Source organism: Ascidiella aspersa, chromosome 7 (assembly GCF_963924565.1).
Source record: "Ascidiella aspersa chromosome 7, kaAscAspe10.2, whole genome shotgun sequence".
NCBI lineage: Eukaryota > Metazoa > Chordata > Ascidiacea > Phlebobranchia > Ascidiidae > Ascidiella > Ascidiella aspersa.
This window is the reverse complement of record NC_139453.1, coordinates 9,328,573-9,346,150: the sequence shown is the minus strand read 5'-3', so window position 1 is coordinate 9,346,150 and position 17,578 is coordinate 9,328,573. Positions and strand designations below refer to the sequence as shown.

Below are 17,578 nucleotides of genomic sequence, written 5' to 3'. Positions count from 1 at the left end.
ATAACGATAAAAGTGTATTTTGTCAAAATTCAAAACGATCACCCCTGATTTGCACTTTGGATTATCAAGTTTGTGTAGAAACAGGTAAGGAGAATAGGAGATGTGTTTTTTTTTAATGAAAGCTTGTTTACGCTCACTGACATTTGAATACATACTATTACGCCCGTTTTGCCATTATTGGTTGCTGTCTGTCGAAAATCTTTAATCAATTGCACTGAAATATAAAGCATATTATGTAGTTTATAGCCGAAACAAGCGATTTCATTTCGTTATACCTAACTTTAATTTAGCTTGATAAATAAATTGGAAAGCTTAAAAGGTCGAGCAGATCGACATCATCATGATTAAGACGTTTCGATACGAACTTCTTCAGACAATGTGACTGAGAAGTACATTTTTTTAAGATGATGTCGATCTACTTTGTCGTTCCATATCAAGCTGCATTCCAGATCCGTGCATTTTGTTCAACCTAATTTTATTTTACTTCAAACTTTTCAGGTATACGGTGAAAACTCTATCGGTCGAGGCGACACCAGTCCAGTAACGGCACCCTATCAGTTCTCATTACCAGCAGACAGTAAGCTGCCTTGTATAAAGTATTGCTAACGCTTTTTGAGTCCAGCATTTGTTAATCGCTCCTAGAGATTTCCGATAATATCGGACCGGAGCCGATACCCGATATCAAATTAAACTAGCAGTTTCAGGTATAACTTGCGATCCAACGCATTAAAAAAAATCCTTTAAACGTATCGACTTCATTAAATTTTCTCGTTTTTTCACAATAATGACGTCATTTGTAATCGGAATGAAATGTCAAGTATTGGATATTCCTAATCGCAACCAACGTAAATGTAATACAAACAATAGAATGCTGTAGTTTCATTAGAACAGGCGCGTTAATGACCTTTCTTGAACAATATGCTTTAAACTTTTTTATTCTAAATAAGTCTTTGTCGTTTTTAAAGGTATATTTCAGTGAAAATACTGAACTGCTCGATAAGCAAAATAATACCATCAGCCTATGCTATATGTTTTTTCAAGGGTATTGAATTATTGATACTATCAAAGTATAATCACTTTTTTGATTGTGTTTTTGATGTGCTTTTTGTACAGACGAACAAAACATTTGCGCAAAAGGCCATCAGGGACACCTCTAATATAAAAGTTTGGTCAATTACTTTAATCCTAAATAAAGAATAGACACCAGTTATTTTCTAAGTCTATATAAGTTTGTATCAGCATTGCCCAGCTCTAATAGCATATTGTTGTCAATTTAAAACAAATTCGATAATAATTGTAACCTGACGAAAAAGTTAAACCGGCCGGCTGGATTTGGCCCGCGGGCTGTAGTTTGGTGATCCCTGGCATATTTCGTCAGCAATGTAAATGAATTAAAACTCGAATTTTTAAAACCTAAAAAGAAAATTTGACTTATAACCATTTAAGGTTCGTTTCGCATGACTCCATATTTTTTTCCAGACAGCCGCTACTTGTGGATTACAATCGGTTCTTCAGTCGGAACAGCTCTTTTTATTCTCGTCTTTGTCTTCGCCATTGTCTGTACGTTTTGTTTCTTTGCAAATAGTCGTTGTTTAAATCTTTATATTAACGCAATCTGGGTCTATAACAAAATATTTTTTAACCTGTTCAACATATGGCGGACTTAAATGAAAAAACATATAAAAAATTTATAAACTGAAGTGTTGTTTAATTTTTAGATTGACAAATAATGAGGTCAATGATAAAAAATCTTCGTAAACCTGTGAAAACCTTTAAAATAACTGTTTTTTATTTGGCATTTTTTTACTTTTGACCAGGCGGGAATTCATTAATACACATATATAGTTGGCAAATTAAGGGCCAAAGACGAGATAGCTAAAAACCTGTAAAAGCGGTTTTTGACCGCTCATTTTTCTTTACAAACATTTTAATGCTTTTGCCATCATTGGTGTAAAAATTCAAGTGAAGATAAAAGCGATACTACACATAAAGAGAAAGGACCTATTTTATCTTCCATTGAATTTTTACACGGATATTGACATGAGGTATTGCCGAAACGTTTCTAAATAACAAAATGTCGGTTTTATCGAATGGTATGGCTCTATTGTTTTTATTGAAATTTTATTGCTCAATTGAGATAAATTTTAAAAAAACAGTGCTGAAGTCAGAACGGCATAAAATTGCGCATATATTTCCGTTGTAAATCGTTTCCCAAAAAGAAATTGCCCAAAAACCCGTCTATCGTATTTCACACCTGTACAAAATTTTAAAAGCGCAACTTAAACCCTTCCCATTAGGCTACAAGTGCAGTATCCGACGAAGGCGCAAGCGATTCCGCAAGCAACTTCCAGGAGAAATCACCACCATTCACATCAACTACGGAATGGACATGGAGCTGGCGCAGATCCGACACATGACGAGCCTCGCCATGGCAGCTGCCGCAAACGGTGGCAGCATCAACCTGCCAGACGACTACATGAAGCGCCTGCCACTGTTTCCTCGTGACAAGTTGACACTTGACACTCTGCTTGGCAGTGGCGCCTTTGGCGAGGTCAGTGAACGAGAGTTACATGTTGTGATACGTTTAGTGTTGAGAAGAAGATTACGGGTTGCCACAAAGTTTTCGAGTCTTTAGTTGATTTCGGAATTGTGAAGTCTTTTAAAAACGTTAGTGAACGAGAGTTAAGTTTTGGGATATGTATAATGTTAGCGATAAGGTCGGCGTTGCTTTATAAGTAGATCCAGGGTTAAAGTCTTTAAATTGATTTGGAAATTGTAAAAAAAAAAGTTTTAAGTCTTGGAATTTATTTTATGCGCAAATATAATTGTGTATTTCGAAAATATCATAGTTTAAACTATTTGTTAATGTGCTGGACTTTCAAAACCAAAATATCTCTCCAATATCTTTAATGTTTCCCGTTATGTTACGCGTAAAAACTGGCCGTATACGAATCGTTAAAATCTACTGAATTTATGTTATTTCAGTTAATATATGTTATGTATAACGTAAAAATATGTTGTAACATACGCTACAACAAGAAAATTTGTGCACACAAGTAAAATTTGTAGAAATACACGAAAATTTGTGAAAACACAAGAAAATTTGTAAAAATACAAGTAAAATTTATAAAAAAACTGGAAAACTTGTAAAAGCCCAGGAAAATTTGTAAAATAAACAAGAAAATTTGTAAAAACAGACGAAAATTTGTGAAAACACAAGAAAACTTGCGACACAAGGTTATACAATTGTCCCTGTTTCGTGTCGACAGGTGTACAAGGGTATAGCGATCGACATAAAGGGTGGCGATGCCGGTATCGAGTCTCCTGTGGCTGTAAAGACGCTTAAGGATGGAGCCAGCGACGGTGAAAAGTGCGAATTCCTCATGGAAGCCTACTTCATGAGGTAACCGACTAAACTAAGCTCTCACTTTGTGCAGTGAAAGCTAAATTAATGACCTTCTTTGCCGTCCGAACTTAGACAGCCTCTTATGGCCCGTTTTTGGGGTGTTTTATCACTAAACTCTAAAGCACATTTAGTAAAGTGATATTATTTTTATCCTTGACCCTGTGAAGAACTTCAAGAGGTTCAAATGAATCATTTTATTTCAAAAAGCATTTTTTTTAGTGATTTTGAGTAAAGCTAGAGGAGGCTTATCGAAAATCATTTAGCTTGATCAGATTTATAGCACAAGCAAGGCCAGGCTAGCAAAACAGCCAGCCTTCGATGAGGTTTGAACTCACGACCGTCGCTCTACCAACTGATCTACAAAGGTTTAGAGAGGACCACGCCGAGAAATACCCATAGTACAATTACCTGCTGCCAGACTAGAGAATTCTAGTTTTCTAGTTTAACGAATTAGAGCAAAATTCGGCTAATTCTAATTCTAATCTAGTTTGTAAAATGCTTTCAGCTCTAATTCTAGTTCCAATCTAATTGGGATTTTACCAAAAATGCTGCTTTGTTTAACAATTCTTTTGGTAGAAACAAAGAGTTTGAATTAAAACTTCGGATGACATGTAGGTGATTTTAGGGTCTGAATATTATAGCCATGTTCAAATGTATAAAAATAAGCACACAAATATTTACCATTCACATTCTTACTGGAATAAATTGTCATTTAAATTGAATTAATTGTAAATAATTAAATGTAATTTTATTTCAAATTCTAATTCAAACAGTAGGATTTTCGCCTCAATAACGCCAAATAGGCGATTTGCGGAAATTAATTCAAACCGCCGTATATATTTAAAAGTTTAAAAGCTCCGTATATAATATATGTTATATTACCTTCTCACATTGTCCACAGCCTCTTTGATCACCCCAACATCATATCTTTGCTCGGAGTGTGCTTGGACAACGAGCCGCAGTTTCTCATTCTCGAGCTAATGGAGGGTGGTGACCTGCTTAAGTACCTCAGGCAGGCAAGACCAACACAGGTTAGTACAGTTCAGGCCAGCGGAGTCGAACTCGAGACCAACAGAGTCGGTTTGTTTTGCTGAAGTCGGGCTCTGGACTGAAATAAAACTACATATAAGATAACCCGATTGGTAATGGTAAAGGCGAAATATCATGTAGTGCAACATTTTCCACGCATATATTGTGGGTAGGGATGCTCAAAGTAGAATATCCTTTAAATTGTATTCCAATAGTTTGGTGACATCTGGGCTAAAACTTTATTAGAGATTTCCTTTAACTTACGAGAATTACTCAACCTATCTCTAACTGAGAATTTTTGCTAAAATTGTCTAAAAAAATTCTAATTAATAGTCAATTAAAACCTCCATAAACTGTAACATTTAGAAATGCTTAGCGACCCACCTGAAATAGCTTCGCGACCTACAATGGGTCCCGACCAACAGGTTGGGAAGCATGCTAGAGCCTATACAAAATGTAAAACTTTCGATTTTTGCAGATTCTCGGCGCCAAGCTGAAACTGGTCGACCTTCTGGACATTGGCTTGGATCTTGCGGCTGGCTGCCAATATTTGGAGAGTCAACACTTCATTCACAGGTGACGGCGAAATGTGATATTGTTTAAAGTTTAACGATCCTAACATAGCGCACTCATTTTCCGTTTCTTTAATAATTCTGCCATATTTCGACACGAGTCGGCATTAAACTTTTTGTCTTTAAACATTCGTTTCTTTGTGTGATTCTATACTACGAGGCATTTGTGCAGTTTTTCTTTTTTAAATCAACTTAATAGATTTTTTATAGACTTGATATTCTTATACTAAACTAAAAACGCCTTGTCTTTCATTACACTTGTTGGTCTACTATTTTGTATTTAGGTAAAATAAAACACCCCGTCGCCCATATCATTGTCAAAATCTCCTTAAAAAATCGTCGAGTAAAATCTTACAGTTTAAAATTAGAACTTACACTATTCAATGTAGAAGAATCGTCCGGTGCTTGTATTGTCGGTCATTGTGAAAAGAGTCTAGATTAGCGGTCAAATCCAGTATTTGAGAGTCAACACTTCATTCACAGGTCGTTACGAAATGGCAACACGTTTTTTATGTTTAGGAATGCTAACATGACGCAGTTTGACGCACCCATTCTATTGTGATTTAACATAAGTCACGATTTTTTAATTTGGTAATAACTTCGTAGAATTTTCAAACCCCTTTTTAGGCATTGGCCCTGCCTCTATCTGTTTTTGCTATTAATTATCCAGCAAGATATATTCAAACTATGTGTCATTTAGATCGCAACTGAATTAAACAGCAGCAAACGGTATTTTAACCATTAGTAATTGAATTAAATTATTAATTATTTAAACTCGAATGTGTGGTTTTCAATATAACTTGAGATTCCCCATTCGTAACGTTTCACAGCCTAGTTTAATCAAACCTTAGCAAGGGAAACTTTTAGCTGTTGGGGCATAAAATGAAAGGAGTCCACCACTACTGAAGGGTTGAGAACCACTGGTCTCAACATAAAATCCACCCCTTAATGTATGAGCAAGATCAAAACATAAAATCTGTTAGGTATTACGCATTTGAGGGGATGTGCTGTAGTCATTTCGCATACCCTGCGGTTAAATTACATGATTCGCATTTTGTGCTACTATGCTACTTGATTTTTGTGCTAATTAAACCGTGGTTGGATAGGTTTCGTCCCTTTTTCGCTTTAGTGCTCCAATCAAGAATAAAACAAAATCGTATAGTCCTAATTTCCCTTTGTTAAATATATAACAGGGACTTGGCGGCCCGCAACTGTCTGGTGTCCACCAAGGCTTTTCGAAACACCGACCGAATCGTCAAGATCGGAGACTTCGGGCTCGCGCGCGACATCTACCGGAACGACTACTACCACAAGGAGGGCGAGGGCCTGGTGCCGGTCCGCTGGATGGCACCAGAGAACCTTACGCTGAAGATCTACACGGTTCAAAGCGATGTATGGTAAGGCAAACGCTTATGTTATGTTGGGAACACACAATAAGACCTTTATATAAACCAGGGCTGCGGAGTCAGGACTCGAGTAGGACACTTAAAACTACCCGAGTCCGAACTGTAATAAGTTTATAAACTGATATGGCCGCCAACTGGAAATTGTAAGTGTGGAATAGCATATACGGCTGAATTTTTCCAACCATATATTGTAAGTAAATGAATTATACGGCACCCCTATAAGTGAATTGCTGAATGTCCACGTTGTTTTAGTTACGGAAATGGGAAATGTAACAGGGTGTTTTTAAATAATAAAAGTGTAACAGTCTTTAAATCTTTAACAGTCCTCTTTCTGAATGTTTTTCAATTGATTTACATTTTAAGTCTTTGAATAGGCTTTTTTTTGTTTTATGTCCGAAAAATTTTTACTTTTTAATTAATTATTTATACTGTTTTGTTTTCTGGTTATATTCAATAATCGTGGAGCGATATAATTTTGGGTCTTTGAAAACCTATAATTTTTTTTTATAAAATTCTGTGGCAAATCGTCCCTGTGTAAAGTTAAGGCAGCGCTTCCTAACCTTTTTTTGTAGCGTATGAAATTACTAAGCGTAAGTATAGCAGTGCAGCCTGGGGGACCCAATTCTCTTCAGTCAAGATTGAAATGGACAAAACGTCAAAATGATATACAGTAGAATTTGACTTAAATTATCCATGTCTTGCTATTGCCTCCGCAATTTTCTCAAATTTTAGATAATTTTTTGCTCACGACCAATTATTCTAACCACATAACTCATGTGATGAGAAACACTGACTTTAAGGCTACAGACCTTGAAATTTCAAGTTTTGCATGAGATAAATTAAACACGCTTCATTTAGCGTTGTATAGAATTCGATTGTGAGTTCGATTATTTTTTAGTTTGTCTAAGCACAATTTTTTTTAATTTTTTCTGAAAAATCACTCAATTTTTTTCTCGTTTACAAGTAAAATTCTAATCTATTTCTACTTTACCCAATTAAAGCCAACATGGTTAGAGTTGAAGTTGCTTACGTTATATTCCCATAAATTCTGTAACGGAGCAGCTCAAATGCAAATCAAAACAAAATACATTGCCAGGAAAACAACTGCCTTCTTCGATAAAAAAGCGCGCATTCCCAGGGACAAGTTTTCCAAATGGTCGGCCGTCGCCAAAAACAAAACGCCAAAAAATCTCTTTCAAGCTCGCATTGCGTGAGAACTCGGCCGCGCAAAAATTTCGGAAAAGAGAATGCTCGTTAGCTTTTCCACAGTCCAAACCTTGTTTACGCGATTTCGAAGCGCAAAGAAAAACGACAAGTGAAAATCCAGCTAAAGACCCGGCAAGGCACTTTTCCGCCTGGAATTCACTTAAGACCGTCGCTCCGTACTTTGGCATTTTCGAGTTGGAGTGCTTCGGGCCGCATTCCAGCTGAAAATCTTCACCGACGAAAAGCGCGCGCGTCCAACGTCCTTGTTTTGGGTTCCGGCTTGCTTTTTTGGCCTTAGGAATGCCGCCAGCCCTGGGCCCGCAAAGCGCACCGCCATTTTGAAGCAATCACGTAATCTTTGCCGCTTTTCGATAGTTTGGGCCCCGGGCCTTACCAAAAGAAGGCGTCCTTGTGAAAAATATGGTAGTTTAAAATTATTTTTTGGATTCAGTTTATGGTTTTGCGACCTTAAAGTGAAGGTATACATTCATGCATAATTGCGTATAAACACTAAACAGTAAATGCTGCCTTGCCTTTTTTAGTGCAAACAACCCGCAAAAGCATGTCAAGTATATATTTAAAAATGTGAAGAAAACTCAGCTACAATGAATGCACATGAACAGCAAAGTCCTTAGATTTATGTTTATTATTTTTATTTTTCTAAAAATGTATAGTAGCCAAATGTAGCCATTAATTAATATACACCCCAGTAAGGTGACTTTCCATCACGTTAAGCTGACTGTTAAATATAAAAACATTTTCGGCGGCCATTTTTATTTTTAATATTTTTTTACGAAATGTCAAATCATTGCGCATTATAGTTACTCTTTTGATTAAGTATGTCACTTTGTTTTAACAATAACTGAGGCTAGTTGTGTCAAGTGCGGAAATAATTTCGAACCACAGGTCGTTGTTGCCGGAGAGTTGACAAGCCTTGACAATTTTATCAGTATTTTTTTTATTAATGAAAAACCAACAAATTTATTAGGAAAAAACATATTAACGATAAACCGTAGTTTTTTTGACGTTTTAACCTTTTATAAATAAAAAAAATTGCCCTCTCTAACTCTTTAACTTAACTTAATGTTAATATTTCAAGTGTTGCAGCGCCAAAAAATAAACACTGGTGTTGATCAATTTTGGTTGAACAGTGACCAAAGGAAACCCCTCAAACAATTATCGTTAAAAGTAAAATACTCATGAGATGCGGAAACCAGTAAAGTTCTTTGGGATTTTAGATTTTTTAATTTATCTCCTTGATTTGCCGGAATGCATTTCACCAGAAGTTTATCATCAGATGCCGTTTTTTGGGGAACCTTTAGTATTATGAATTTAACGTTGTTGTACGACCAAATTAATCTAGAATTTCTGTAAAAAGGTTTTTAGCAAACTTTTCCAATTCAGCATTTTGATGTAAAACTTATTATTTTTTGCCGCTTATACGTGTTTTTGTATTTATTGCGTGAGTAACTTTAAAGAAATTATGCAGTAAATCTAATGTTTTTCAGCTGTAAGGTGTAACGCGTTCACCAATTTTAAAAGATTAACGTTTATTTTTTATGCGAATGACTTGGATTTAGCTCGCTTTGGAAATGTATCGGAATAGGACTTCACTTTATTTGATGATAAAGACTCGACTTGGATTCAAATAACTTAATTTGGACTTTATTTTGCACATAACTTGATTTGGACTTAAGTTGTTTTGCGAATAACTTGATTTGTACTTACGTTGTTTTGCGAATAACTTGATTTGTACTTACGTTGTTTTGCGAATAACTTGATTTGGACTTAAGTTGTTTTGTAAATAACTTGACTTGTACTTAAGGTGTTTTGTAAACAAATTAATTTGGACTTAAGTTGATTTGTAAGTAACTTGACTTGGACTTAAGTTGCTTTGCGAATAACTTACCGGCATCCCACCACTAACAGTGTCCTCGTTTTCAGCCCAAATAGCAAAAACAACCTTCCCATCCAGCCTAATGCTCTCTATGTTACCCCAGCAATAATCGCTCGCTAATGATTTAGCGCTTTCGCGACACGCACCACCCCCTTACCCCTTTGGGGCCATTGTCACGCAACCGCCGCTTCGCCCCACGTAACCCGACACCCCCGCAAAGCACCCCTCCCCATCGGGGGCTCGCAAGAATTGGCGTGACCGACCTAACCGGGGTAGGGGCCCCTTGACGCCGCCGTACCGGGGCCGCTCGATTCCGGGTCTCACGGCCCGTTTGCTTGGCCGATTTTTGGTATTTTCGAATCTCTTTTTTGGCCAAGGTTTTGTACCGTTCGGCGTTTGGCCATTTTACGCTATTTTCGCTTTAAAACAATCGGGCTTACTTTCTGGCCAATGTTTATTTTGTAAATTGCCGTTTTACGTACGGCCCGCGTAACCATTTCCAATGGCTCGCAATGTAATGACATTTTTTCGGTTTATTACTTCTATAAATATGCTGTTGCTACCAGGCATAGTATATTTAAAACAGGTTCCTCTGGCAATATATATTACTTTCTACCAACGTTTCGGCTTACTATCCGGCAAGCCTTCGTCAGGGACTAAGCCGAAACGTTGGTAGAAAGTAATATATATTGCCAGAGGAACCTGTTTTAAATATTATTACTTCTATTTTGAATAAGTGCAATGCGCATATAGTTTATGGTCAAGCTTATTATATTCCAAGTGACCGTCAACAATCAGTGAATGAGCAATTCATGCGTGGGCAATTTTTAAACACGTGGAGTGGTCTGTTATGGAAGCTGAAATAAAGCATTTTATAATATTATGGTCACAAGCAGGGCCGTGCCCCCCAAACTATTTTAGCTACCATTACTTTATAAATACTGTATTTTTGTTTTATTACAACTTTATCGTTATTAATATAATTAAAAGTATTATGTATGAAGTCAAAAGTGCCATACATGCTATGGCATGTTGCACCATATCACACATCAACTCTATAAATGGCAATTTCAGTTATCTTACCAATGCCAGCAATATGCGAGTTTCTTTTATGCGCCTAATACATAACATATCCTTTAGAATAGAAGATTCGCCAATTTAAACTAAATAAATACATTTTTCGTCGCCCGATTGGCCTGAGAACCAGCTGAAAATGTATATACAATTATATAATATGTTCGTTTAAAATGATTATATGCACGTCACGATGACGTCGGTATGCGGATCGTGAAGTTTTTTTGCTTGTTGCAGCCGTTGTACCATTTTGAGTTGTGCAGGCTTACTTTAAATACTGCCAGGCTCACTTTAAAGCCAGGATTTTGTGTCAAATCAGTCCAAATTTTGGTCTAAATATAAATTAACGCTTCCCCGATGCTTAAAACACAATCGTTTTGCTTTAAGCCCCTTAACTTTGTTTCATTTTTTCAAGCAATCTGCTTTTTAAATGGTTGGAGCGTGAAGGTTAGATGTTGCAGTAAGACGTCGTAAGAATACCAAAGCCCATACAGATTAAGTATCCTTTTCAAATAACTCTTTGTTATGACTATTTCTGTATAATCTTCTTTTTGTTTAGATGTGTCACAAAGGTAGCGCTTTTTTAGCGTCTGTTTTGCTCAAGTTGTCTAATTTAGGTCGTCAAAACTAACCAGCACTCTATTTTGTGGAGCTGTTTTTCCACCGCTAAGGTACAGAATTAAGGAGAGACGCAGGCCCCTTTTTTATGAAAGAGGCCGGAAATCCGCCGACCCCTCCAAAAAAGTGTTAACCAAAGTTTTGGGATTATTTGCCAGTTACGTTTTTTTCAACTTTGTTAAGGTGTTAAGATCGGCCGTAAACTGGAGCAAGTCCACTTAAAGTGGCCGTGGCTGAAAGCTGGCCTGGTGCGCAAACGGCACAAAATCTTGGCCGAAAAAAAAACTTTGGCCGGTTAAAAAACTCCCACGGTCTCCGCCGCATTTTCGGTCGCTCGATTTTTTTTACCAAAGCCCGAATCGAAGTGGCTATTTCAGCCGTAGAATAACATTGGTGTAGGGTTACCTTCGCTCGCCTTTTAGATCCCCGTTTCTGACGTCACAGTTGGCGACGCGATGCCACGTCACCCCGCGGCGATTCGGGGGCGCGGTACCCCAAAGTTAGCTTTATGCCCCTCCCTACTTTATTAATATGTGGGTACTTTTTTGGCACGCATATGTTGAAAATAGCTGTTTTGGGGCGGGATCGTATTTCTCCTATTGAAGTTTATAGTTTGAGTAGAGATGTCCGATACTTGGTATTTTATATCGATGCCGATAGCCGATATTTTTAGCCAAAAGTATCGCGATCTGATCCGATATAAAATGACGTCATTAATATGCGTAAATAAGCACAACTTTAAGATCTTAAAAAACAATAGGAAAACTTAAATAATATGATGCGACCTTTTTATGTTTTTTTACGACCTACTATTTCACGCAAAGTCACGATATCGAAAATACAACGCTAAGTGTTTTAAGTTAACTGAAAACTGATGTCACCCAGTAAATTTATAAACGTACCTCGCACTGTAAAATTTGGGTTGTTTTTGGGTTGATCAAAACTGAAAAATTCCAACGCGTTATCGCTTTCGGCAATTTTTTTGTATACCTTAACAAACTGCTTAATATTTCAGGACGCTTGTCGGCTTACGTCCAATTGCGTAAAAATTGCTCAAAGAAGTCAATCTTTCAACAAATACCCAATTATAAGCTTGTTTTTAAAATAGCGGCATTCAAAAGAGAAACAACACTGCAATTGCCTTACCCAACGTCCCCGCCCAAAAGCGTGCTCTATAGATGTTAAAGCGACTTATTATTGGTTAAATAAGTTGCAGGAATTCTAGATAATTTTGTTCACAAACCTTTAGTTCTAGCTTTTTTTAACAGGTACCCCTAAAATAAATTTTGATTCGTTGGACCAGGGACGACATGAATTTTTAGAACTGGCATCACAAAACCAGTAGACTTAAAAAACGGCTGTTTTCTCTCCTACGCAAGAGAGAACAACACTACACTGTCCTTAACCCAGGGATTTTTAAACTTTTTGTCCTGCGGCCCCTAATTTTTTTTTACGCGTGGACCACGGCAAGCACAAAAAAATCCAGAAATTACGTCATAAATTTGCGTCACAATACAAATAGACTTTATAAATCTGCTGATTTCGGTCAGAGTGAAATAGAGTCTTAATACATTCAGTAAAAAACGTTTTATTTTTAATCAAACCGTTTTCCTTGATAAATTAATTACTTGTTAAATACACACTAATCTTTCGAGTAGGCGTTTATGGACGCCCTAAAACTAGATCACGGACCCCCAAGGGGTCCATGGACCCCGGTTTAAGAACCCCTGCTTTAACCCAACATCACTAAATGCGTTATCTAAATAATTTGCCCTTTGTCGTTTCTCTAAAACCCCACCTTAGAAACAAAATCCCTTCCCTAATTTTGTTCTGTATTCCAAGAGCGATTCAAATTTGGAAGCGATGACATTTGTTCCCCTCCACCCCCTTACCCCCTTACCCCGCCCAATACCGCACTATTGATATTAAAGCGGCTCCCTGCGCCGAACTGCGTCGCTTCAAAGCATAGGCCGAGTTTGAAGTATTGCGTTGTTGCGTGAAGGGGCGCCTTTGGCAGTTGGCGAATGTACAGTGTTGTCGTATGCCCCCTGGGGTTATGTCGCTCACCCCGCGCCCCCGGACACGGATTAGAAGAGCCCCACCCTTTCCCCGATCCGACTAATGCTTTTCCCACTTTGGCGTTCTGGGAATTTCGCCTCGGCTGCTGTTGTTGTTATTTTAGACGCACTTTTTTGCGGCGCCCGTGCACCTAAGGCATCCCCGTAACGCAGTGATTCCCAAACTGTGTGCCGCGGCACACTGGTGTGCCACGAGTTCATATTGAGGCATTTACATAATTATAGTTTGTCGTGTGTTAAGGGCGATTGTAAAATGACTCTATTGTTGCTCTGCTATTTTTTTGGAACCACTGCCGTAACGCGTCCTCTTTATTTTGCCACCGTTTTTCCCCAAAGTTGTCTTTATAATTTTAAGAATAATATGAAATGTTAAACTATACGTATAGGGATGTCCGATAAAATACTCGATACCAAGTGATTTTATCGGTATAAGAATGATATCGGTGCCGATCCGATACCAAATTAACATAGAAATGTTAGCCAGAAGTTGAATTCCTGAGCAGCATTTCTACCTTGGAACGTAAATTTAACAAAAAAATAACAACCTCAACTGGAAGTGGCTAAACACTTAATATATTTTGGCCTAATTATCTCGACAAAATCCTTTAGAACGTATTAATCTCGTTTATTTTGCTTATTTAAGCACATTAATGACGTAATTGTTTATCGGATTGAAGCGCGATACATTTTTGTCCAAAATATCGGGTTTTGGTGTCGCAATAAAATATCGGTATCGGACATCCCTAGATCTGGTTGTTTTATCATTTTATTTTGCTACCGTTGGAAAATAATTTAGGCCATGTCATACTATGGGAAGGATATTGCTTTTCTGCTTGCGTGGAAAAATGATCAAGCGTGCGAGTGTCATACTTCAGGTAAAGGTTAACGTGGGCTACGTTCTACAAACTTTTCTGGCAAAACTTTCGTTTCTGACCTTTTCAAACCGCGTTTCCTTGTTTTTACTGCATTTTGCGAATCGAGGCCCTGCGCCAGTATAGTCTTAGAAATAAGGCGTGTTTTGGTGGGGCAAGGCCTAACAGGAAATCTGTACCGCGATGTAACCTTTAAATTATATAAACAACCGCCCATGGGAAAGTTTTGAGTTCATCTTACTTAAATAAGTACTCCGCAACAATACCGTTACAAATCTTTACAGCTGATGTAATCGTTTATTTAGTGTAACAGATCTCTTTACAAAGACTCAGTTTTCATAGATTAGAAAATAAACCTGTGAAAATACAAACTTATAGATGGTTATTTTAGGTTACTTCAAACTGTTGCGCCTTCAACGTACAGCAGCATCGTTTTTACATTTTTCAATAGTTTCATTATTGGTTCAATATTGGTGCATGAATTCTGATATAATCGGAACAAACCTTTTATTCTAGCTCAGGGTTTCGTAAACTTTTTCAACGCGGATGTCCTGAATTTTGTTAAGCTGACGTGACGTCATTATACCAGTGGACTTATAAAACGGGTGTAACGGGTGTCTGAAAGTCCAATTAAATTCATAACTTTTTTCATTTAACTCTTTTCTTTAAAAAAATTATCAGTTTTGAAATAAAACACTAATATTTGAATTAGGCTTTCATAGACCCTCTGAAAGTAGTTCGCGTGGGGTCTATGGCCCCATAGTTTGAAAAAACCCTGCTTTACAGTCGTTAGCACAAGGAAATGAATACGAAAACGTAGAAACGCTATTACATATATTTCGAGAACTTAAGCTGGAAAGCATAAAATACACCGCGTTCCAGTTTTTTAGCTTTATTATTACCAAGTTCAACGAATATCGCCGTTTAAAAAACGCCCGAAAGAATGCGGCCTGTATTTTAGTGAGCTATCACATTAAGGATCTTCGAAATATTCGTTAACGATGCCCGATACCAAGTGACAATATCGGAACTGGTCCGATACTTTGCCTATCCATTACCAAGTTATTTCTTGCATTACAGATTTGTCAAGCGTTTCAACGAAGCATTTTAACAAGTATTTTTTCAGAAAAAACTAAATTAGGAATCAAAGCTTAACGTCACAAAATATTCAACGTAATAACCTAAAAAATATTCTATGCATTTTTTACATTTCTTGATTTATCATGATAACGACATAGATTTTGTGTCAAATCGTATGGTCCTCCGTTTTACCAAAAACATCGGACATGGCAAGAAAACACAATGTATTGGACTTTGCTATAGTTGCAATACATCATCCTCAAGCGCACAACTTGTAAGCTTACGAAGACAAGGCCTTGAGCGCTTGAGAATGAAGGCAAGGCTGTAAGGGTTCACACTAGCGCGCCCAAACCGAACCACACAACCACGAAACTCCTACGGAAAAAAGGGGCGCCGAAAAAAAAAACACTTTGCATATTTACGGAGTGCTTAGCGCGCCCAGAAGGTCAAAACGCACCACTTCGGGCCAAAGTAGATCGCTTTGAGCTATCTCGTCCCTCGTCAGGTATGTTAATGAAAAATCGTCCTCTTTGTCGCGCGCTGCCCTGACGCCGCCGGGCGCGACGGCCCCCGACCCCATGGGCGCCCCACTTTCCCGGGACCCCGTTGCCACGTCACGCATGACGTCATATTGCTCTGTTGGCCGTGTCGCGCTGTGTCTATGGATCTGCTTGGTTGTTGATTCGGGCGCTTTTCGCTTCGTTGCCGCTTACGCTTTCATGTTGGGGTTGGGGCCGTGTTTGGGGGCAATGGGGCAGGGGAGATTTTTATTGGCTCGTCAACATGGCGGTTTGCTTTGTCGTTAATTGCCCGCGATTTATGGTCCACCTTAAACATTTCGTGGTGTTCGATTGTTGTTGAGATGGCGAATTAAATTTGTCACATTTGCTGTTTCTTAAATGTCTATTTGTCGTCTTTTTAAGTTTTGCAATGTGTGCTATTGCCTTCCGTCGCTATTAAGTATTTTTTTTCTCACGGTTTTTATTCTTCTGTATAGATTTGAGTTTTCAGGTTATGTGATACTTAGACCCAGACTTGGACAACAGATATAATTTTCTAATTCAATGAGTTAGAGCAAAATGCGGCTAATTCTAATTCTAATCTAATTTGTAAATTGCTTCTAATTCGGATTTTACCAAAAAATGCTACTTTATCCAACGGCATTTTTATTTTCTTAGTCAAAAAAAAAATTGAATTCCAACTCTTTGGTTGGAACGTAATTTTCACAGTCTGAAAAGCATATGCTATGCTAAAAGGCATCAAAATTAGCACACACATATTTACCATCATTTTCTTATTAGAATAATTTGCGATTTACTGAAACTTATGGTGATTATTCAAATGCAATTCTAGTTCAAATTCGTTTTTTTTTTTAAGAATTCGGTAATTCTAATTCTAATCTAATTTGTGAAAGCCCAAAATGATCTAATTCTAATTCTAATTTAATTGGAAAAAACTGAAATGCTCTAATTTTAATTCTAATCTTATTTTGAAAGCTAAAATAAATCTAGTTGTCCAAGTCTGCCTAGACCCTGGCTGAAAATCGCAACACTTTAGAATCACACGATTTTTCCTTTAGAAGACAATTTTTTTTTTGCATAGTAGAGAAAACCGTAAACCTGTAACTTTGGGAATTGTTATTAAGCCTGTAATTTTGCGAATTAAAAATCTGTGGAGAAAATAAATCTAATGAAACAAGAAACTTCTTTAGTTACACATTCTATGATAATAAATAACTTAGATATCTAAAATTAGTTTAAAAACGCATTGGACTAAAATGTTCTTATATTTTACTTGAAACAAACTAATTGTGTTTTTTAAGATGTGTGCATAACTTTAAATACAAATCTTGGCCGGTCATTCTAAAAAGTGCTGGAATTGCAACTGGCAGTATATCGGGCCCTTTGAGGCGCACAAGTCCAGGAAAAAACAAATGGCCGCCACCTCCGCCTTTGACACATTAAAACGACAGGGCGCGTTTATTTTCGCCCGGTCACTCGTCGCGCCGCGTCACGGCCCCATCCATCACCCGTGGGCTGCCCACTGACCCCCAACCCCCACCCTTACCCCCGAAACGCTGTTTAAGGCACCGGTCATCACGCAACCTATAGCCGTTGTGGAAGTGTCCTCCGATTAAGACATGCATTCCTTTCGCTCGTCACCCCAGGCCCCAAGGGGGTTGAAGGGTGAAGGAGAGGGGTCACCCGACACCCGCTGGACACTTCCGACGGCTTATTTTCGGGCGCAAATTGCCCGCCGTCACTTAGCGTTGTTTGCTTGGCGGCCCGCTGCCGTGTCGACGCACTTGTAAGGCAGCGGCTAGGAATTCGCTAAGTTGCT

General features: G+C 37.9%; 1 protein-coding gene across 1 annotated transcript in view; it reads left to right on the top strand.

Moving 5' to 3' along the window:
- The window catches only part of LOC146137608 (proto-oncogene tyrosine-protein kinase ROS-like), a 48,418-nt gene that overhangs the window by 14,000 nt on the left and 16,840 nt on the right, over positions 1 to 17,578 (top strand). The window contains exons 13-19 of the mRNA XM_083394395.1: positions 499 to 577; positions 1,480 to 1,560; positions 2,298 to 2,551; positions 3,270 to 3,403; positions 4,308 to 4,437; positions 4,914 to 5,011; positions 6,201 to 6,404. Coding sequence (XP_083250521.1) covers positions 499 to 577; positions 1,480 to 1,560; positions 2,298 to 2,551; positions 3,270 to 3,403; positions 4,308 to 4,437; positions 4,914 to 5,011; positions 6,201 to 6,404 — 980 coding nt within the window. The remainder of the gene's footprint in view (positions 1 to 498; positions 578 to 1,479; positions 1,561 to 2,297; positions 2,552 to 3,269; positions 3,404 to 4,307; positions 4,438 to 4,913; positions 5,012 to 6,200; positions 6,405 to 17,578) is intronic.